The sequence below is a fragment of the Nannospalax galili genome, unplaced genomic scaffold (genome assembly GCF_000622305.1).
Source record: "Nannospalax galili isolate Female #2095 unplaced genomic scaffold, S.galili_v1.0 scaffold707, whole genome shotgun sequence".
Lineage (NCBI taxonomy): Eukaryota > Metazoa > Chordata > Mammalia > Rodentia > Spalacidae > Nannospalax > Nannospalax galili.
Genome location: NW_008356263.1, coordinates 994704 through 1016160, shown reverse-complemented (window position 1 = coordinate 1016160; position 21457 = coordinate 994704). Strand labels below are relative to the sequence as shown.

At 47.7% G+C, this 21457-nt stretch overlaps 1 protein-coding gene across 10 annotated transcripts in view; it reads left to right on the top strand.

Moving 5' to 3' along the window:
- The first annotated feature begins 6 nt into the window (after positions 1-6).
- The window catches only part of Ebf4 (EBF family member 4), a 74343-nt gene continuing 52892 nt past the window's right edge, over positions 7-21457 (top strand). For 6 of the 10 annotated variants that reach the window (XR_003847210.1, XM_008854499.2, XM_008854496.2 and 3 more), the window contains exons 1-6: positions 702-838; positions 11837-11993; positions 12236-12299; positions 12440-12495; positions 13980-14053; positions 14985-15053. Coding sequence is in view for 9 of the 10 variants with exons in the window: in XM_008854499.2 (XP_008852721.1) it covers positions 702-838; positions 11837-11993; positions 12236-12299; positions 12440-12495; positions 13980-14053; positions 14985-15053 (557 nt within the window). In the remaining variant the exon portion in view is untranslated. Of the gene's footprint in view, positions 231-686; positions 839-11836; positions 11994-12235; positions 12300-12439; positions 12496-13979; positions 14054-14984; positions 15054-21457 lie in introns of those variants that run through there. The other 4 variants (XM_008854498.2, XM_029556862.1, XM_029556864.1 and 1 more) reach the window with 3 other exon arrangements.

Below are 21457 nucleotides of genomic sequence, written 5' to 3'. Positions count from 1 at the left end.
CCGGGCCCCGGGGGGAGTCGGCCGGGCTGCTGCTGCTCCTGCTGCAGGTGCTGCCGCCCGGGGCCGCCTCAGGCCCGGGGCGCCGGGGCACTCGAGGCGCCGGCGGCGTCTGCTGGCCCGGCGCTGGCCCGGCCTTTCCCCGGGACGCACGGCTGCTGCTGCTTCTGCCGCCCCTACCGCCACCGTCGCCTCCGGCGAGCTCTGCAGCCGCAGCCTCCGCCTCCCGGATGGTAATCAGCGCCCCGCGCGGGCGCCGCGGGCGGGCGGGAGGTGGGGGCGACGAGGGGGAAAGGGTGGGTAGTTCCCGGGGCGCTCGCCCCCCCCCGCGACCCCCGCCGACGACCGCGGCCCTGGGCAGCCGCCAGAGCGCGCCTCTGGGCGCCTGGGTGCGCACCGGGCGCGGGCTCCGCTGCGCACCCTCCCCGCCCCGCTCGCGGTGTGCCCGCCAGCGCTCAGGCCGCGGGGGAATCCCTGCATCTCCCCGCCCCGCGCCCCGGGAGGGGAGGGGACAGCGCCGGCGCCCGCGGACCCGCTTTCTCCGAGGGAGCACCCAAGAAGCGACCGTGCACTAAGCCGCCGCGACTCCGTGCTGTGCTGCGCTGCGCTCCTGGTGCCGTCGGGTCGCGCCGAGCGGAGCGGCCCCGCTGCCTTGTCCCGACAGGATCTCGGGCAGTGAGGGCGCCCACCAACTGCACGCCCTTATGTTCCCTGCACAGGAAGTTCTGCCCCGCAGCGGGCTGAACCTGAAGGAGGAGCCGCTGCTGCCCTCGAGCCTGGGCTCGGTGCGCTCCTGGATGCAAAGCACCGGCATTCTGGACTCCAGCACCGCCGCGCAGAGGTAAGCGCCCGACCCGACCCAGCACCCTGTTTGGACCGCTCCGTGTCGCCCTAGCTCAGCAGGCTTAGCTACTGAGAGGGGTGGAGAGAGTCTTAACTCTTGGCCGTCCCGTCGATGTCTCCTGTTCACCCTGTCCCGAGGTGTACTTCCTCCTAAGGATATGGGGCGGGCCGGGGCGTGGCTTCTGTTGCCTCTCAGGCGGTCTGGGCTCTGATTTCTGATGGTTGCTCAGGATGATCCATGACTCCGCACGGCATCGCCACCGCCTGCAGATCCTGAGCCATGAACCACAGTCACCAGTGATCTAGCAGTGTCCATTCCCTTCTTCCTGGGGCGGTCCCTCCCACTCTGCTTGTCCGATTCCGTGGCTATCTAAAAACAAAAGCAAGAAAGCCTGCCCCCCTCCTTTTTTTTTTTTTCCCCCTTTCATGCCTCTAAGAGTTAGGAGATGGGGATGAGCAAGGCCAGAGATGTGGCTGGGGCTGAAAAGTGGCGAAGAACTGGTGGGCAGTTAGCCCGTGGGAATTGATTAGAGTTATAAATGGGGCCTGACTCCGCTTGAGTAAGGGCTTTGGTGGGTTCTAAGGAAGGCAGGAAGTCCTTTCGGAACTAGTACTATCTCCTCTGGCTCCTGAGTCCAGGCAGGAGATCTAGGTAATGGGTGGACTACCACATTAGGATGAGAACTTTAAAGGTTCATTAATCCAGTCACTACAGCACCTGAAACTTGGGCTTTGTAACACTTAGCTTCCCATGGGAGCACAGGCTGGAGATTAAATATTGTCAATCCAGGGCTTAACACTCAGAAGGGACTGTATGCAGACTACTAGGGCAGGGTGGGCATTGGACCTTCCTGAAATTAAAGCAGCTGCTATTCAGCAGCTGAAGGAAGTCTGATGGGGTTGCCAAAGCAGACCAGGCCTGGTACAGCAGCCCCACTCACATACTCAGACCTGTCCAGGTGATATCACTTGTAATACACCCCAACCTTACACAATAAGAGACACACAGGTGTTTTGTAGACCAACTGAAACAGTGTTTTTGCACACCTGTCTTCACTGTGTTGGGGGAGAATGCTAGACTTTGTTGGGTGACCTCTCTGGGACAAAGAAGGGTATTAAAGATGAACCCAGTTCTGTAAGTTTTAGGCATGACCTAACCATATTCTAGAAAAACTAAAATTTAGAAAACCAAGTTCCACCTGTTTAACACAACTGCTATTGGCATTTTAGTATATATCCTTCCTATCATTCTTCCCTTTAACATTTTTTCTCGTATTATGCTTATAACTCTGTATGCCTCCTTTTCTGTTAGCTTTGGCATTTTTCTTTAACTCGAGATGGTTGTGGGAAGTTACAGTGGAGTGTGTAAGTTCGAAGTTCCCATTTCTTTCTGACTTTCCTCTACACCTGCTTAGGGCCAGCAGGTTAGATAAGGCGGAAGCAGGACTGAACGAGACGGTGTTCTGAAGTTTGGGAAGAGGCAGAAAATCTGGGGTGAGGCTCTCAGCATCAGGGTTCAGTCACCAACAGAAACATCTGCCCAGGGAGAGGTTCTTGAGTGAGCTTGAACTGTCCATTCTGAGTCTCCAGGGTCACATCACTGAATGAAGCTCATGGGCTTTTGCAGTTAGAAAGCAGCTTTCTTCTAAAAAGTACATGGGCTTGCTTGCCCCCAAGTCTGGAAACCCCAGTCCTAGGATATAGAGAGTCCTCAAACATTTTGGTGATTTTTTCCCACTTCTGGAGAGGGAAACCAATTCCTGCTCCTCATCTTTCCTCACTTTGTCATTTCTCTTGTTTGTATGTTGTCCCTCAACCGGTCCTCTACTCAAGTCTTCCCTTCCCAAACCAGCACGAAGGAATACCCATCTCCTGTACTCCCCTTCCTCTTCATCCTTTGCCTGGTTTCACTGTCCTGCAAGGCTGCTTGGAGTGAAGGGCTGCTGTTTATGCCTTCCTCACCTTTACCCCACAGCCACCTGGTTTTCAAAGCTTAGATGTCCCACTCTCTATTCCTAATCTCAATTTCAATACCCCAGACACCACAATGAAACTTCTGTGTCCTTGGTCCCTTTTCTCACTGGCTTGAAGGATAATTCAGACTCCTGGCTCTGTACTGTAACTCACCACTTCCCCCAAGCTATCGTCTATGCGTTACAAACCAAAGCAATATTTTCAAGGTATTTTGTTTTTGATAAGGGGTCTCATTGTGTAGCCCAGGCTGGTCTTTAAACTCATGATCATCCTACCTCAGCCTCCCAAAGGCTGGGATTACAAGTATATACCTCCATACCTGACTTTAAAGTACTTTTCTCTGATAATGTCTGTGCCCTGATTAAAAAAAAAACAGTAAAATGACCCGCCCCACCACAGCACTTACTCTTTCTGTGTCCTCCTACCCTGCCCAGCAGAACTGTTCTTAGACCTGACTAAAAATGCTTACTTTAAGCCAGAAGGGGCTGTTGTCAACAGGTCCCCACTTCCTGGGTAGTCAGCGTTCCTTCCTTCCCAGCTTCTGTATGATAGTGGCATACCATGTTGGAGAATTTGCAAGACTGCCAGTAAGACCTGCTTTCTCTTAAAACAGTGCCCACTGTCCTCAGCACCACAAACCCACTGAATAAAGCATTAGTACCCTTGAAGACCCCAGCTCCACCTCAAAATGTTTTCTATTTGTACTCTGCCAAATGAGTGCTTCAGAAGACAGCAAAGTACATTTTAGGTAGCTCCAAAAGCCCTTTCCTCGGGGCTCTTCTCTTCACCTCGGTGTGCTCCAGGAACCACTCTACATCCTTCAGCTGCCTCTCCCCAATTTTACAACTTGGACTTTATAAAAATGCCAAGGTTTGGGGCTGGAGAGATGGCTCAGTGGTTAAGAGCACTGACTGCTCTTGCAGAGGACCCGGGCTCAATTCCCAGCACCCACATGGCAGCTACAAACCGTCCTTAACTCCAGTTCCAGGGGAATCCGAAGCCCTCTTCTGACCTCCACGGCATTGCACAACATGGGTGCACGCACATACGTGCAGGCAACACACTCGTACACATAAAATAAAAATAATAAATAAAATACTTTTTAAAATGCCAAGGTTTTACAGAACGTAGGCAGGGAGGAAAAGGCCCGGAAGGTTTTCTAAGGTCAGTGAGGGAGGCTCTGCCAGCAGAAGGAAAACCCTGGGCCTAGGAAGTAGGGAAAGAAGAGGAACTGCATACCCGCCCAGAGGACGGGAAGGAAAGCTGGTGAGAAGGTCTCCTCTCCCTGTGCTAGGGCCTTCCAACCAAGGAAGTCTACTCAAGGACCCTGTCATTGGTAAAACTGTCTCTGCCCCGAACCATTAGAAATTTATCTCTGAGACCCTCAGACCAAGCACCAGCCCACTTCTCAGACTCTTCTGTAGACAAGTTTTCCTGCTTGTAGGTTCAGTGTATGGTTAGCTGTTTTCTCCTGATGTGCTTCCCTGGCTGAGAGTACTTCTGGAGGGCCTAAGCCAGCCGTACCCCTTCAGGAAATCCCTAGAGGACCCAGGCCTGCCCTCTTCCACAAGCCAGTCCCCACACACACGCAAGACCTAGGAGAAGGAAGCCAGTTGGGGCTGCTTTTCCTGTAAGCAGCCGCAGGCCAGCCTCCCTGCTAGGAAATGCTTTTGTTCGCTTTAATAATTAATAGCTGCTCCTCAGCCTAGAACCAGGCTTGCAGGCAGGCCTGTTGGGTGGGTGGTTTGAGGGTAGGCAGAAGAGAAATGGGATCGGTAGCCTGTAGGTGGGTCCGAGGACCAGGAGGAGAGTGGTAGAGCATACTAGTGAGTTTTCTTCCCCTCCCACCATTCAGAACCAGGGCACTAAGTTGATTTCCTAGGGCTGGTGCTGGGGCAGTGGGAAGGAGAGATCTGGAGCCTTCACTGCCCCAAACTACCTCTCCTACAGGTTTGTCCACACAGGTTCTAGCTGCCTAGCTACCAGGCCTTTCCTGGAACCATTGAGATGAGTGTGTCATTGCTTTTATTGTCTTTGATCTGCAACATTGCCCGGTTCTGGGCATGTTGGGGCCTGGGCAGGACTAGGGCCGACATCTTGGCTTGAAGGAAGCCCAGCATGACGATCACTATCAGTCCCAGGGGCATAGGAATGCCTGTTGGGGAGCATGGGCACCGATGAAATGCTTAAAGGATGTAGAAGAAAGGAGCAGGGACCTGTGATGCCGTGGAAGGGATGGGAATTAAAAGGGGTGGATTCCGCAGAGAAGAAATTTAGGCAAACTTAAACCAGGGGTAAGATGTGGAAGGCATGTTTTTTGTTCTCTTCACCTTCTGGTGGAGGTAGAGGGTGGTCAGCAGAGCCTCCTTCCATTGTTGATGACTAGTTTGTGTCCATTATCCCAGCATCCCAGGCTTGAAGATAAATCAGGCTCAAGCCAAAATGCTGCTCAGAACCTTGGGTTGTCAAGGTGAGCAAGAATTTGGTGAAGAAAACAGAAGGCAGAAGTTCCCAGGGGGACATTTTGGTCACTTGACTTGTCCTTGGGGGATGGGGATGGTTATTGTCTAATTGCTCATATTTATAGTAAGCATGTGATGAAATATCAAAGAGCCATTAGTGTCTTGTGAATAGAGAAGGGAGACTGAGACAGGGGCTTTGTCTGCAAGAGAACTTTGGCAGAGTCATAGATGCCAGGAGACCCCTGGAACATCCTGCTTAGCTTTACAAGGGAGCATCTCCAGGGACCTGCTGAGTGGTCTCAGAGATAGCAGCCAGGCACTCTGTTGCCTTACCATGTCCCACTAGCATTCCTATGTGCTCTGGAGTATAGGTCACCTTAGTAGTCCAGGCTACAAAGGTCATGTTGTCCTTGTTGTCCATTTGACCTTAGAATCCCAACACAGTGCTTAGTAAGCCTGGGCATATCCAAGCTTGCTACGAGGCTGGCCTCTTATGTCCAAAGAATATCTGTGCAAACTAAATCTTTTCTGGTGTCACAGAATGTCTCCTTTAACTTTGGTCTGTGTAATGACAGAAGATAGAACATATCAGAAATACTGAAGTGAATGCTCCCGAGTCTGGGTTCTCTAACACCAGAGCAAATTCTCCACCACCTCAGAGCTCTCCAGGGTGCTTATTAACGGTGCTTATGTGGCAGGCTTTGTTTCTTCTGATGCTAAGTGAAAGAAATGTCTCTGAATTGCAGGCTCCAGTAGTACATATGTTGGATAGGTCAGTGCTCACTCGCATTTGTCATAAACTGGGAATCTGCCAAGCTACCCCCAGGCTCTCCTGGCTTCCTTCATACTTCATCTTTCTGTGTGGCTAACAGTTGAAACCCACCTCTACCCCTTCAGAACCCTTGGTAAAGGGTCTGCTTCAGCTAGCATGTGCTTCCTGATGCTTGAAAACTTGCTTAGGAGGTCAGAGCTTGCTCTGCTCACATTCACATACAGCAGCTGGAAGGGCAGAAGAAACAGCAGCCAGGGGCTGGAGAGATGGCTCAGTGATTAAGAACTCAGTCATTAGGATCGGAGTTCAAATCCTAGTGCCCATACCAGCCAGCTCATACCATACTACTCTAGCTCCAAGGAATCTGATACCTTCTGGCTTCCACAGGCATGCCTCACCCCTAGTCCATGCACAAAATAAAATAAATTTTAGAAAAAGAAGAAGAAACAACAGTCCTAGAAGCTCACGGTGATTGGAGTTGCCAGACAGATACTTAGTCCCTGACCCAGGGCTTGGGTGGGATAACTCTGAAATATGCTTCTGTGTGTTTTCATAGTTCTCTAGGGGCTTGAGCTGTGGTTACCCACGATGGCATCTTGTTGAAAATGTACTCTTGCTGGTGGGCTGCCTTCCTGTCTTTGTCTCACCCCACCCCCGTAGTTCTTGGAATCAGCCCAAAAAACTGATACTTGAGTATTTACCTCAGTGTCTGATTCTAGAAGAACTTAAATGAAACATTTGGCTCTGCTCTCCCATCTCTTCATCTTTCTTTCTTTTAGATAAAGAATACATATCAATAGACATCTCCACATTTCTTCCTACCCTTCAGTGGTTGTCTTGGGCAGCTCCACTTTAGAGACCACATAACCAGAGACATTAACCCTGGCTGCTGTTCCTTCTGCTCTCAGGACTGGATCTCTCTGTCTTTAAGATAGAGCAAAGAGGACTCACCACTACATGTACTCCCATAGGGGCCATAGACACTCAGACCAGTGGAAACCTCTTGAGTGGTTTGAATACATTTTTGTTTCTTTCCATTCTTTAACTGTGGTTTGTTTTCTCATAACAAGAACAGCAGCTACTCCCAAGGGAAGAAAAGCAAAAATCCCTCTTTCTTGTCCCCAGACTTCTCCCTTTGGGGCTTGCAATTCCATTTAACAGCTGTTGATCAGTTGGTCACCTACTACAGTTACAGGTGCAGTGGCCATGAGGACAATCAGGGAAGAAAGACAAAGTCCAGTCTACCTTCTGTTCCTCCCTACAAGCTGTTCCTTGTGTATTCTGTATCTGGCACCTAGAAAATACTAGAAGGCCTTTTGAACAAAATATTACCTCATTTTGCCCCAGTCTTCTCAGTTATTTGGCAGGGCTATGACTGAGGTAAACTGGAGCCTTTCCAGCAAGAAGCAAAGGATGTACCCAGCAGGCATCTTCCATTCTGTTGGCCTCCCCTGGTCTGAAGGGAGGTGAGGCTGTTATTAATATCATCCTGTGGTTGTGCATGGTGATGAGCCCATCCTGGAAATGTCAACTAGTTGGTGTTGTCCGGTGGAAGCCTGTGAGCCTGAGCTGGGGTGGAGGGTGGGGTGCTGCTCCAGGCTGTATCATGAGGACTAGAGCTAAGCTAAGTGAGATCCTGCTGTGAGGCTGGGCACAGGCATGAGAAATGACTCAGCTCCTACATGCCACACCCCACTCCTCAGCATTGAATACTGGTGTATGGCCCCTAGGGGAGCCGGCTTTCTTCCCCTAATCCCTGTGCCCTCTCTCCTAAACTATCTTCTCCCACAGGGAGTACAGGCCCAGTGTAGGAAGTTTGGCTTAAGGTTTATACCACATTTCTCAGGACTGGATCTCAGGAGCCTGGCAGGAGCAAGGGGTAGCCAGGACTCTGGACTGACTGACATTTGCCAAGAGGAATAGAATGGGAAAGAAAATTCAGGCCTCCATCTGTCTCCTCTGCACCAGCTTGGCATTTGGCCTGAGCAAAGCAAGAGCTTTTGCTTGGAAAGAGCATGTGGAGCCGTCTGGAGCTGTTGTTTCTCAGCATCCTCTTCCCCACCAAGGCCTTTATTGCTCTCCACTCTTCTTCCCCACTGTCTGAGAACCTCTCAGACTCAGAATGAGAGAATAAAGGTATCAGTGATGGGATTGCTCCATAAGGCCACCCCATTTAGTCGTTTTTCACTTTGTGGTCCTTGAAACCTGGTAGAGTTCAAACTAAGCTGGCCCTGTGAGCAGGAAGGTAGAGCTCAGAGTTGGTGTCTCATTAGCATATTCATCCATAGTAATCAGAGACCTGCTGTGATCAAAAGCCCTCTTCAGGCTTCCCTGCCTACCAACCAGGTTGAGAAGGGGACCAAGGGTGGTCAAGTCCTGCACTTGAAAGGACTGCAGCCTGGCAGGGAGGGAATGGGGGAAGAATAGAGGAGGATGACAGCCCTGGAGAAAGGAACTTTGGGTAGGGTAGAGTGTTGGTGGCCCCTCCTTGCCATCTTCATCTGGAGACAAGAAGATCCATTGCTTCTGCCTCCTAAATTGCCCATTTACATGGCCACTGTGGCTCCCAAGAATGCATTCTTAGGGAAGAAGTTTTTGTTTGTTATTTTCTATAATCTGTATGAATGAAAACATAGCAAGCCCTCATGTCCTGATAGTTCAGATACTGTGGCTTAGCTTGAAGCCTAGGAAAACAATAAGTTGGTTTTCTGGTTGTTTTTTGTTTTTGTTTTTGGTTTTTTTTTTTTGGTCTTTTTGAGACAGGGTCTCCCTGCAGCCCCAGCCGACTTGAAACTCACTATGTAGACCAGGCTGGCCTTGAACTCGCAGATATCCGCCTGCCTCTGCCTCCCAGTGCTGGAATTAAAGGCGTGTGCCACCACGCCCGGCCAAGTAGGATTTTTTTATTTTGCATTTATTCATTTATTTGGTGTGGGGGGTTGCTCGTGTATGCCACAGTGCACATGTAGAGTGAGATAAGAGGACAACTTGTGGGGTTTAGTTCTCCCCTTCCACCATGTAGGCTCCTAGGATTGAACTGAGGTTTTCAGGCCAGCAGCGAGCATCTTTCGCCTTCTTGACTCATCTTGCTGGCTCCTGATTTTGAATAATATCAAAACATTAAGTAGAATTAATTTAGTAGTTATTGTCACAGTGGCATACCGATGGGCATCTGGGATGCTAGTGTGTATATGTGTGTGTGTGTGTGTGTGTGTGTGTGCACGCATGCGCACGTGTTTGTGTATATGTTCATGTATGGGGGCACATGTGTGGCATGCATATGGAAGTCAGTGAACAGCCTCAGATATCATTCCTCAAGCATGTTCTACCTTTTGTTTGAGACAGTGTCTGTCATTGACCTGGAACTTCACCAAGTAGGCCAGGCTAGCTGGCCAGCAAGCTCCAGGGATTCCCCCTGTCTCTGCCTCCCATCTCATCATTGCTGAGATTACAAGTGCATATCACCATGCCCAGCTTTTATGTAGGTTCTGGGGACCAAAACTTAGGTCTTCATGTTTATGAGACAGGTGCTCTACCAACTGAGCCACCCCTTCTCAGTTGGTCTGACTTCCCTTGAGTGATGATCTAAGAAAAAGAACAACACAGAAGCTACAGTGCTTTTATGATCTAGCATTGGAAGTCATATGCTATGATTGTTGTCATATTCTTCTGGCCACACAGACCAGTTGTAACACAATAGGGCATGAGTTTCGAGAGGCTGAATCCTTGGGAACCATCATCTTGAAGTCTGGACACCTAACACATGGGGAACACTGGCCTGAGCCTCCTGAAGCAAGGTCTGTTCTTACAAACGTCCCAAGGCTTTCATAAATTCCCCTATGTGCTGTGAATCACATTTCCCAGCAGTTGACCACAGCACTCTTTTCTAAAGGGAGAATCAGGAGCCACAAGTCTTGTTAAGAAATATGCTTTGGAAGACCTGGCCCAGAGAAGAAAGTCTAAACTTTACGTAGTATTTGTGTCTCTTCATGGTCAGCAAGAACTTCCACTGTAAAACGTTTCTCTCCTTGCTTCACTTTTTACTCCCAAGCATATGTGTACATGGTGTGCATGTGTGTGTATATATATATGTTTGCATGTGTGTGGGCATACATGTGTATATGTGTACATGTGCATATACGTGCACATGCATTTAGAGACCTGAGGTTGATGTCTGGAGTTTTCCTTCATTGCTCTCTACCTTATTCATTGAGGTACAGTCTCTCAACTGAACCCAGAGCTCGCCCACCTAGCTAGACAGGAGGATCCTCTGTCTCTGCCTTCCAAGCACTGAAGTTATAGGTAGGCTGCCACACCCACCCAGCATTTATGTGGGTTCTGGAAATCTAAAGCCTGGTCATCACATTCGCATGATAAATGCTTTAACCACTGAACCATCTTCCAGCCCCATTTTTTTCTTTCTTTTTTCCTCTTTTTCTTTCTTTGAGAATCTCATGCTTACCTCCAACTCACTATGTAGCCAAAGATGACCTTGAATTGATCCTCCTGGCTTCACCTCTGGAGTCCTGGGATTACTGGTGTGCACCAAGGTGCTGGGGACTGAACCCAGGCCTTCTGTCAGTTCCACCTCTTCCAACTGAACTCCATCCTAGCCCGTTGTTGGGCTTTTTGAAATCTGTGACCCACTGACACTTGCCCTCACAGCCATCGCTTGGGCTGTTTGTTCTGTTGTCTTCCTTCTCCACTTGTTGAGTTCATACTTTCTCCTTAGGGATCAGGGAAAGCCACAGCCTCCATGAAGTCTTCTCCAATGTCCCACAAAAAGAATTATTATCCTTTTTCTTGCCAGGTGTGGTGGCTCACATCACAATCCCAGCACTTGAGAGGCTGAGGCAGGAGGATCGCAGCAATTTCGAGGCCAGCCTGGACTACATAGTGAGTTCCAGGCCAGCCTAGACTACAGTGTGAGACCCTATCTCAAAAAACAAGCAAAACTACTAAAAACCAAAACAGATTTGTTTTCTTCTGTAGCTTCTATTTTGTCTTTCATATGTTGACATTTTGGGGATGGACACCTACCACTCTGTCCCTGTGTTCCAGCTCTTTGCCTGTGAATTCCCTTTTCTTCCAGGCATTTAATTCCAGCACCACCTGTTGCAGAGCTCAGTGCCCCACTGGAGTTTAGGAGCAATCTGGTGAATGAGGCCTTCCTAAACTCTTCCTCCTGCTCTTAGCCTGGCCTTGCTTCTGAGCAAGGTTTCTGATGAGTCAGGAGAAAGCCTTTTCTTAAAGCCAGTCTAGGAGGTCCTCCTGCCCAGGACCCATGCTATACTTCTTGAAATTGGAGTTTTGTCTCACTATACCAGGAAGGTTACTCTCCACCTTCAGCCATAGCCCAAGGTCCAGGCTGGGCAGACTAGTAGCCGGGAAACCAGTTCAGTGTCTCTGATAGCCTGGTGGATAAGCTCACAGAAGCTGCAGTCTGGGGTTCAGTGGGAAATTTGTTGTACAACTTCAGAGGTACCCTTTGATGACCTAATACGCAGCTTCCATATTAGGAAAAGCCTACAGTGAGAAGAGATGGTTAGATGACTCCATGCAGCACCTGTGGTGCCCCTTGCTCCCAAGGGAGCAAGCTGAGGTGGCCTCAGTGCTGGGAGGTCTCTTTCTGGAACTGTTATGGTCCTGGTCTAATTTGTTTTCTTGCCCAAACTCTTGACATGTCGAAGCCCAGTCCTGGCTAGCCACCTAATCGGGGCCAGAGTCATTGGTGTCTTTCTCACCCAAGGAACCTTCCAGTGGTTTTCCAGTTCCTTTCCTCCCACAGTGGCGTGGGCCTGGCACGAGCACATTTTGAAAAGCAGCCCCCTTCCAACCTCAGGAAGTCCAACTTCTTCCACTTCGTGCTGGCCATGTACGACCGACAGGGACAGCCCGTGGAGGTGGAGCGCACAGCCTTCATCGACTTTGTGGAAAAGGATCGCGTAAGAGGCCCATGGGCTGTCCTGGGACTAGCACTGGGAGTGATGGGAGGGCTTCAGGGACCCCAGTGTACACACACACACACACGAGTGGATAAATGATTGATAAATGAATGAAAAAGAATGGGTGAATGGCTGGAAGGCAGAGAAGGATGGTGGGGTTAGGGAGGAGGGTATAGGTGAAGAAGCGTGTGGGTGAAGGAGGTTGGAGGGTCCCTGAACATCCTCCTGTCTTGTCCTTGTAGGAGCCAGGGACCGAAAAGACCAACAATGGGATTCATTACCGCCTTCGGTTGGTGTATAACAATGGTAAGCAGTCTCTGGTCTTGACCAAAAATCTGGCCTTGACCCTGAGGCACCTAATGCCCCTCCTCAGGGCTGGGGAGAGCATGAGTATATTCATCTCAGTGATCCCCTGACAGCAAGCCCTCTCCACCTTCCCACTCTAGGACTTCGGACAGAGCAAGACCTCTATGTGCGTCTCATTGACTCCATGTCAAAGCAGGTGAGCCAGCCTGGGGGATGCTTAGGCGTATCCTCCACTTGGGTTGAGTGAACATCCTTGACCCTCTCCTGCTCCCTTATGCCTTTTATGCTCACTGGTCTAGCTCCCGCAGTTCGCTGCCTATGGTAGAAAAATTGTGCTCTTTTCTTCCAGTCTGGAAAAGAAATTGTCTGTACAAAGACCAGGGTTTAGGTCATAGTCCCTAGCAACATCACCTTAGACAGAAAATCAAGTGCATGTAGTTTGTCAGGGCTCCTCAGGAGGAGAGGAAGAAGAGCTGGGCAGGAAGGCACTCCGCAAGCAGGTGGAGTCCAGCCTCAGCCTGATCCACAGAGATCACTAGAAAAGGAATGGCTCCAGAGTTGGCTTCCTTCAAACAAGGAGACCAGCATTTTTCACTTGTATCAGTCAGTCCTTAGCTGGGGACCACTCCTTAGGCAAATGAACACAGTAGAGGCAGCTCCACTGAGAACAGTTCTCAAGACAAAGACCTTCACAGTCACCACTAACTGCAAAAGGGGTTGCACTGCAGACTCAACATCCTGCTGATCCCAGGAAGAGGGCTTGGCACTAGCAAAAGCATCTCGGGAAACTGAAATCTGATGGACTCCGCGAGGCAGGTCTGAGTCTCAAGTCTTTTCATAAACATTGAACATGCTGGTCAGAAGGGGCTGGAGTTGTAAATGGGCCAGATTAGTAGCCCTGGAATGAAATGTGGCAACTTGCACACACTTGTAGGGCCAGAAGTTTCTAGTAGCCTCCACCTAGTCCCAAGGCAAAGAAAGAACAGTTTATGTCCAGAAAGCCTGTAGGAGAGGCAGACCAAGCAATGGCAAAATAAGACTATGTGAGACATGAGTGTGGGAGCTCAGAGAAAAAAGGGTCCACAAGTGGAGGAAGGCTGGGAGACCCAGAGGGTAACAGACTAGGAAGAGAGATTTGCAGTTTGGAAAACTCACTTCTTGCTCAGGGCAGAGGGACACTGGGAGACTAGGGAAGAGGGGCTACAATGTGATACACTGGCCTGAGGCAGCTTTGTGGCCTATGGGTTTTATTAGCTGGAAGGACTCACTGAGAGGGACAGTCCACAGAAGCAGAAGCAGAGCCCACTAGGAGCACAGAACAGCCTGTGCAGAGGAGGATGCAGGGTGGGTCAGGGAGGAGCATGATGTAGGCTGGAGCTAGGAGCATATCTGCCCTACCAGCAGGGAGTCCGCAGACCTCATGCCATTCTTGCCTCCATGGTGATGGTCCTAGTTTGGGGATATGGGAGATCGCCACTTGAGCAACCAGGCTCCAACTTCCTGCTTTGCACCCCTGGACTCCCCAGAGCAAAGCAAAGAACATGATCTTCCCTGGGTAAGGCCTCCCCTGGGCCTGGGTTTAGGAGATACCAGTGTGGATCCACAGGTCCACCTTTGCTTGCCACCCGAACTTGAGAGGAGCCTCCTTCTCTGCAGCCTGCACACTTCCCTCTCCCCTAGGCTATCATCTATGAGGGGCAGGACAAGAACCCTGAAATGTGCCGAGTACTGCTCACTCATGAGATCATGTGCAGGTAAGATGGGCTATGTCACCTACGCCTTGCCTCTTGTCAAGATGTAGCCCAGATTCCCTGTCAGGCCCTGCTGTATCTCACAGCACCCCCAGCTCCCTGGAGAAGCTTGGGCAGGGGAGGGGCGAGGCCCTTGGGCACAGCATGGGCAGGAGAGAGGGTCCTTGAGGCCCCATTAGCCTAGCCTGTTTATGTGACTTCTCCAAGTGTTTTTGCAAAAGATGCCTCCTGCTGCTCCTGGAAGCTTAACTAATAAAGCCCAAGGGACAAGCTCTCTGGGGAGGTGGGGGCAGGGCTGGGGATTTAGGAAGCCTCTCTGCCTTGGTGAGAGCTGCTGGGCAGGACAGTTAGTTCAGATAGGCTTGGGGCAGGGAGGAGGATGAAGCTTTTAGCTTCCCTTCCCCCTACCCAGAGCTCAGTATTTCCTGGCTCCCCTGGAGATGCCAGTTGTACAGGGCCTCTGAGGCAGCTCCTGATGCTTGGGAGAGAAAATAGTGTTTAAGAACTTGTGGTTGAGACAGTGGCCACCCTTGAGAAGAGTGTGACATGGAATGGCTCAAGGAGGATTAATGGGCATGGAGCAGGCCTGGGTCTGGAAATGGCTTACAGGGGAAGGTTTACTTTGTGATCATCCATGAGCTGCATATTTACAATCTGAAAACCTAACAGTGAGAAACACTCTGTAGGTGGCCTGCTTTTTGTCCTGTCCTCAGTGCTCCAGCAGCAGTGCACTGGTGGGGCAAGGATTACATGGCTAACCACATCCCTACTACTAGGCTGCCAAGACCCTCCCTGCCTTCCTCCCTAACCCCCGGGAGTGAACCTTGCACATAGGAATACCATACCCAGAAAAAGAGCTTCCGCACCCTCTCTCACTGGGGCACTCACACTCCTTTCTCTCACTGCTTCACTTTTGCGCTCCTCTTTCCTTCAGCCGGTGCTGTGACCGCAAGAGCTGTGGTAATCGGAATGAGACGCCTTCAGACCCAGTCATTATTGACAGGTACAGGCTTGGGGAGGGTGCCTGGATTGAGCGTGCAGGACAGAAGGAAAAACAGAGAGGGCCCCCCCTGCCCCTGGGGCAGTATGTGAGTGACTCTGAGCCCAGTGAGATACTCCTAAGGGACCAGAGAGGTGCCAACTGTGGCCTGCTGAGGGAAGTCTCTGTGATAAACTTTCTAGAGCTGTAGTTCCTGACACATAGAAGACCAAGGATATTATAGGAAGTATGGGTAATGATGGGAGCCTGCAAAGTAGCATCCAGGGAGAGGCTGCAGACAGCATGGGCTGCAGTGGGGAAATCTCTGCTTTTCTGTGCTGTTTGACTTGGCTTCTCTGAATGTCCAAGTTTCCTTCCCTGGAAAAGTGCTGTCTTAGGACTTCCGGGGTGATTCATGAGAAAACATACGTTCTCGCCTTGGGTCTTATTTTTTAAATTATATATTTCTTTTTCATGGAAATGCATACAAAATCCAAAAGATGGAAAAGCACAAATGAGGGGTGAAGTGTGCTGTCCCCATGAGCACACTGTACACTGTACACGCCCTTGCACGTTGCTCTTTAAAAACAATGTATCTTAAATATTTTTCCATACAAGAACATAGCCATATCTTACTCTCTTTTTAGTAAATAAAACATTCACAAGATTCTAGAATTCAGAAGGATCATGTTAAAAGGAGTAATAAGAAACATCTTCCACCTATCTCCCAGGCATCCCTTTCCCCTTCAAATAAGCAGCCATTGTCACCAGTTTCTTGTGTGTCCTTTCTAAGATGTTCTGTACACATACGAAGAAATGGAGGTGTGCGCTGTATTCTTTTTGTATCATTCCCTTCATTTTATGAAAATAATGGCATATTAAACATATTTTTCAGTATTTTTTCTTTAAAAAGCATCACACCTCTAATCCCAGTACTCGGGAGGCAGAGGCAGGCAGATCTCTGTGAGTTCAAGGCCAGCCTGATCTACAGAGAGAGTTCCAGGACAGCTGGGACTACAGGGAGATCCTGTATCAAAAAGACCAGAAAATTAAAAATTAAAAAACCAAAGAATATATCTGGGAATTTATATCAGGACACAAGCAGTCTTTTTTTTGCTACTGCAAAAGATTCATTATTATATGTATATACTGGAAGTTCATTAAATTGTCTGCTGTTGCTGGATATTTGGGCTGTTTTCAGGGATTTAAAAAAAACAAATTATTTTATCCATATGTTATTTCACATATATGTAAATGTATGTGGAAAACCTTATTAGGAGGGTTGCTAGGCTAGAGACACATACATTTATAATTTTGGTCGTTATTGTCAATTGACCTGTGGAGATTATATCAATTGCATTCATATCAGTAATTTTGAGAACCCTTGTCTCCCACCCTCCAGCCAATCAAGTATTTATTTATTCAGTAATTTTTAAGCATTTCTCTGTGTTGCTCTCTTCTGTGTGCTATGAATTAAAGCAGTAACCAAAAAAAGCTTTGTGTTCTTGGACTTATAGTTTGGTAAAGGGAGATAGCTATAATCTAACAAAGTGAACAAAGCATATAGCACGGGAGATGATACTAACTAACACTAAGGAGAAAACAAGCCATCAAGAAAGCTCAGAGAATACCTAGGAAGAGAGTACTGCGGTCTTAGAGTGTTCAAGTCTTCACTAAAAATATGTAATTTAAGCTGAGACCTGAAGGAAATAAAGGAGCAAACCATGTTTGTATCTAGAGGAAGAATGTTCTTAGCAGAAATGTGTCCTTTGTCCTTAAGGAACAGCAAGGAGGCCCACGTGACCGTGACCGCAGTCAGGGAGCGGGTAGAGGATGTTATTTCAAAAGTGGTGCCTGGGGCAGTGGGAAGGCCTAGATCACACGGGCTGTACTTGTAACAGTGAAAGAACTTTGTCTTTTATTCTGAAGAACATAGAAGCCTTGGGGAGTTTTGAGAAGAATGAGAAAAACTAATATACTTGACTCATAACACTCTAACTGCCATGCTGATGAATTCTTATAGGAGACAGGTAGATGAGCTAGGAAAGCTGTAAAGCCATGATTGTGATATGAGAGATGATGATGGCTAAGACCAGGAAGTAAATTTGTATGGAGAGGGGACTTATAAGAAGTATTTGATTTTAGGAGGTTTGTTTGTTTGTTTGTTTTGAGACTAGTCCTCCCTGTAGCCCCAAATGGCCTGGGACTTGCTATATGGACCAGGCTGGCCTCGAACTCCGAGAGATTCGATACCCTCTGCTTCCCGAGTGCTGGAATTAAAGGAGGACACCACCACACCTGGTCTAGAAGTATTTGATTTTTATTTTGAGTTGTTTTTGTTTTGTTTGAGATAGAGCCTTGCTGTATAGCCCAAGCTTGCCAAGAACTCATGGTCTTCTAGCCTCAATCCCCTGAGTGCTAGGATGACAAGCATATACTACGTCAGCTGGTTTAGTGTCTGGATTTTGTTATACAAGGAGAGAAGGAAGAAAATCAGGGACAGAGTTAAAGAGATCACATCCAAAGACCTCTACAGGGTTTTACATCTGATAACTTGAACAGTTGGAGTTCATTTTAAAAAGAAAAAGAGTTTGGGTAGAGCAAGTTTGTAGGTTAAAAAATTGAGAGTTTGGTTTTAGCCATACTTTGCTTAAGATACTTGCTGAACACCCAGGTAGGATGTTGAGAAGGGTAGATCCTAGGGAAACATGCAGGCTGCATAAAATTTGAATGAATGAAATCATTGAGGGAATGAGTGTTGATAGAACACAGAAGATTGTTAGCGATAGATCCTGAGGTGTCCAGTATTTAGATGTCATAGAACTGTGGAACCAGCAACGGAGAATGAACAGAAGCTGCCAGTGAGGTAAGAGGGAAACCAGGGCAGTGTCATGTCCTAGAGCCTAGATTAGAAAATATCAAAAGAAGGCAGTAGACGGCTGTGTCAAAAACTGTTCAAGAATTGATCATTAGATTTTGCAATGTTTAGGACATTGGTGACCTCAACAGGAACATTTCCAGTGGAGTTGAGGGGGTGTATCTAAGACAGAATGGGACAGGAAAGTTTAGAAACAACTGCAGAACAACTTAAAAGAGATCAGAGGGGGCTGGAGACATGACTGAGCAGATAAGAATACTGGCTACCCTTCCAGAGAACCTGGGTTTGGTTCCCAGCACCCACATGGCAGCTAACAAATATATGTAAGTCCAGTTCCTGGGGACCTGATGCATTCTTCTGGCCTTCGCAGGTATTGGATGACATGGGCGCACTTACATACATGCAGGCATAACATAAAATAATACATAAAATACATACACATAAAATAATAAATAAAAAATTTTTTAAAAAGAGATCATAGGAACAGGGTGGTGGCTGGAGCACAATGTCAGGACAAGGAAAACTCTAGGTTATTGATTTGCTGATGAGAGACATCCAGTAGGGAAGGGGACCGTGGTGATACAAGAAAAGGGAGAACTGCTACAGTAATGTCCTTCATTGTCAAAAGGGATGGGATCTAGTGCACAGGTAGAGAAACTGGTTTTAGCTGGGAGCACAGACCATTCATTCAGGGAAGGAAGGGAGGCAGAGAATACGAACTCCAAAGTGGGTTAACATGGGAATTTGTGACATTATCTTCTGATTGCTTTTTGGTTTTGTTCTAGGATTGCTTTGTTTTCTTAGTGAGATAGAAAGGTCAACAGGTGATGGGGAGGGAGATGGTAGGAACATGAAATGGTTGTCTAGAAGAATGAGTGGTCTGGAGAAATCTCATGTGGTTACCAGGCCTATCTGAGGTTTGTGGTCATAAATTTAGTAAGAACTTTCTTTGGCAGTCTTGGGCTATACCGGGTAGGGGTTTGTCAGCTGAGCACAATGAAACTGGGAAGGATAAAAAAGTGAAAAGCAGCTGGGCGTGGCGGCACATGCCTTTAATCCCAGCACTTGGGAGGCAGAGGCAGGCAAACCAGCCTGTGAGTTCCAAGCTAGCTGGGGCTACAGAGAGGCCCTGTCTCAAAAAGACCAAAAAAAAAAAAAAAGGTAGTATTTACAAAGATTTACAAAGATGAAGCAGAACTTAAATTGACTAAGGAGAGGAGTATGGGGGAGTGGATATAGGTTCAGATGGGACCAAAGAATTGTTGGAGTCAGGTGACTGGACAGGAGTTGAGCTGCAAGTTAGAAAGAGTTACAGAATGGGATTCCTATAGGTAGGATTATTTCAAGGTTTTTGATAACATATGGCCAGGGAAAGGTGGGGACAATGTCAGTAGGAAACAAAAATGTTCAAGGAATGGAGAGGAGAGAACCGAAAGGATGATTTTTTTTTTTTTTTTTTTTTTTTTGAGACAGGGACTCCCAGTAACCCCAGCTAGTCTGGAACTCACTGTGTAGACCAGGCTGGCCTAGAACTCACAGAGATCTGCCTGCCTCTGCCTCCCAAGTACTGGGATTAAAGGCGTGCACCACCACACCTGGCTGAAAAGATGATCTTTATAAATACTGAAATCATCAAGAAATATGGCAGGTCCAGTATTCAAGCCTGCATATAGTGATCTAGAAGTAAAAGCTTCAAGAATCGAAGGCGAGTTGCTAAATGACTGTAACAGCTTACTGTACCCCACCCTCCGCACCTTCCTCCTATAACAAAGCCCCCCCCCCCAGTGATTTCCATGTCTTTTACTTGCAGTGAGGTTGGGCACCCCTTCATGTTTCCCTTAACTCTCTGTTTATGTTATGTGCTAATGTCTCTATAAGGGTCAGCTTTTCTTAGTGATTTATATGAAAGAAATTAGCCCTTTGTCATAAATTGTACATATTTATTCTAGTTGGTTGTTATCTTTGAACTTTGCTTGTGATGAAATTTGCCCAGTCTTTCAATTTTTCAAGAACTCTGGAGTTTTGTTATGTTTAGAAAGGCTTTCCCACTAAAGTAATTTTATTTAATTCTGGGGAAGCTAGGGATGGAACCTAGGGCCTCGTGAATATGACTTGCATACGCTACTGTTGAACTATACCCCTAGCCTTAAGATAATAATGATTTTTAGTTTTTTGAGATAGGGTCTAATATGTAGCCCTGGCTGGCTTGGAGTTCACAGAGATCTCCCTGCCTCTGCCTCCCAAATACTGGGATTAAAAGCATGTAAGCATGTACACCATTTCTGGCTCCTGAGATTATTTTTAATATTTTATTTATTATTTTTATTTTGTGTGTGAGTGTTATGCCTGCATGTAGGTAAGTGCACCCGTGTCGTGCAATGCCCACGGAGGAAAGAAGAGGCTGTCAGATCCCCTGGAACTGGAGTTAACAAACAGTTGTTAGCTGCCATGTGGGTGCTGGGATTCGAACCTGGTCTTCTGCAAGAACAGTCAGTGTTCTTAACTGCTGAGCCATCTCTCCAGCCCCCGCGAGATTATTTTTAAAAGTTTATCCTATGGTTTTTCCTCTACCACCTTACTAGTTTCATCATTTAAGTATTTTCTCCATCTGAAAAAATGTTGCCAGGTCCTGACACATTAAGAAGAAAAATATAGCAAAGTAAAAATCACAAAACACTATAAGCAATATATACCTGTGAATCTACCAATGACTGGAATATTAAAAATAACACCACTGAATAGCCAAGCAGAGTGGTACATGCTTGTAATCTCGGCAGTGAGGGGGCAGAAGCAGGAGGCTCATCTATGAATTCAAGGCCAGGTAGGCCTGTCTCAAAACAATAGCAACAGCAACAACAAATCAAAACTGATGTCTAATTCTCATTTAAGGTTAAGTATGACTTTGTTACTTCAAAAATGATTTTTCACAGATCATATAATCCCTAACTATTATGTTGTGTGGTTGTACTTGTGTCTAACTTTATAAAATGATATCTTGTAGCAGCCTCCCACTGTGCTCTTTTATGTATTTTGTTTTGTTTTTGAGACAGAATCTCACTGCGTACCCTTGGCTGGCCTTGAACTCACAGAGAGTCCCCTACCTCTGCCTCCCAAGTGCTGGGATTAAAGGCGTGTGCCACCACACCTGGTGCTGTAGTGCTCTTTTCAATTAAGCATGTTACTGTATTTAGCTATGGTTTGTCATTTTTTGTTTTTGCTGTGATGAGCAAAGGTGCTATGGGCATTCTTGTTTGTGTCTCCTAATTTGTAAAGGTGCAAGCGTTTTTTTAGGGTACAAAGTAGGACTGGAATTGTCAGGCCATGAAGCATGTACTTTGTTTTGGGGGGGGCGGTCTTTTTTTTTGGAGACAGGGTCTCCCTGTAGCCCCAGCTGGCCTGGAACTCAGTAGGTAGACCAGGCTGGCCTTGAACTCACAGAGATCCACCTGTCTCTGCCTCCCTGGAGTATGTATTTTGAGAATTAATATACTGTTTTCCAAAGCAGCTGTGTTGAGAAATGCTCCCACCCAAATGGTTGCATTTCTATTTA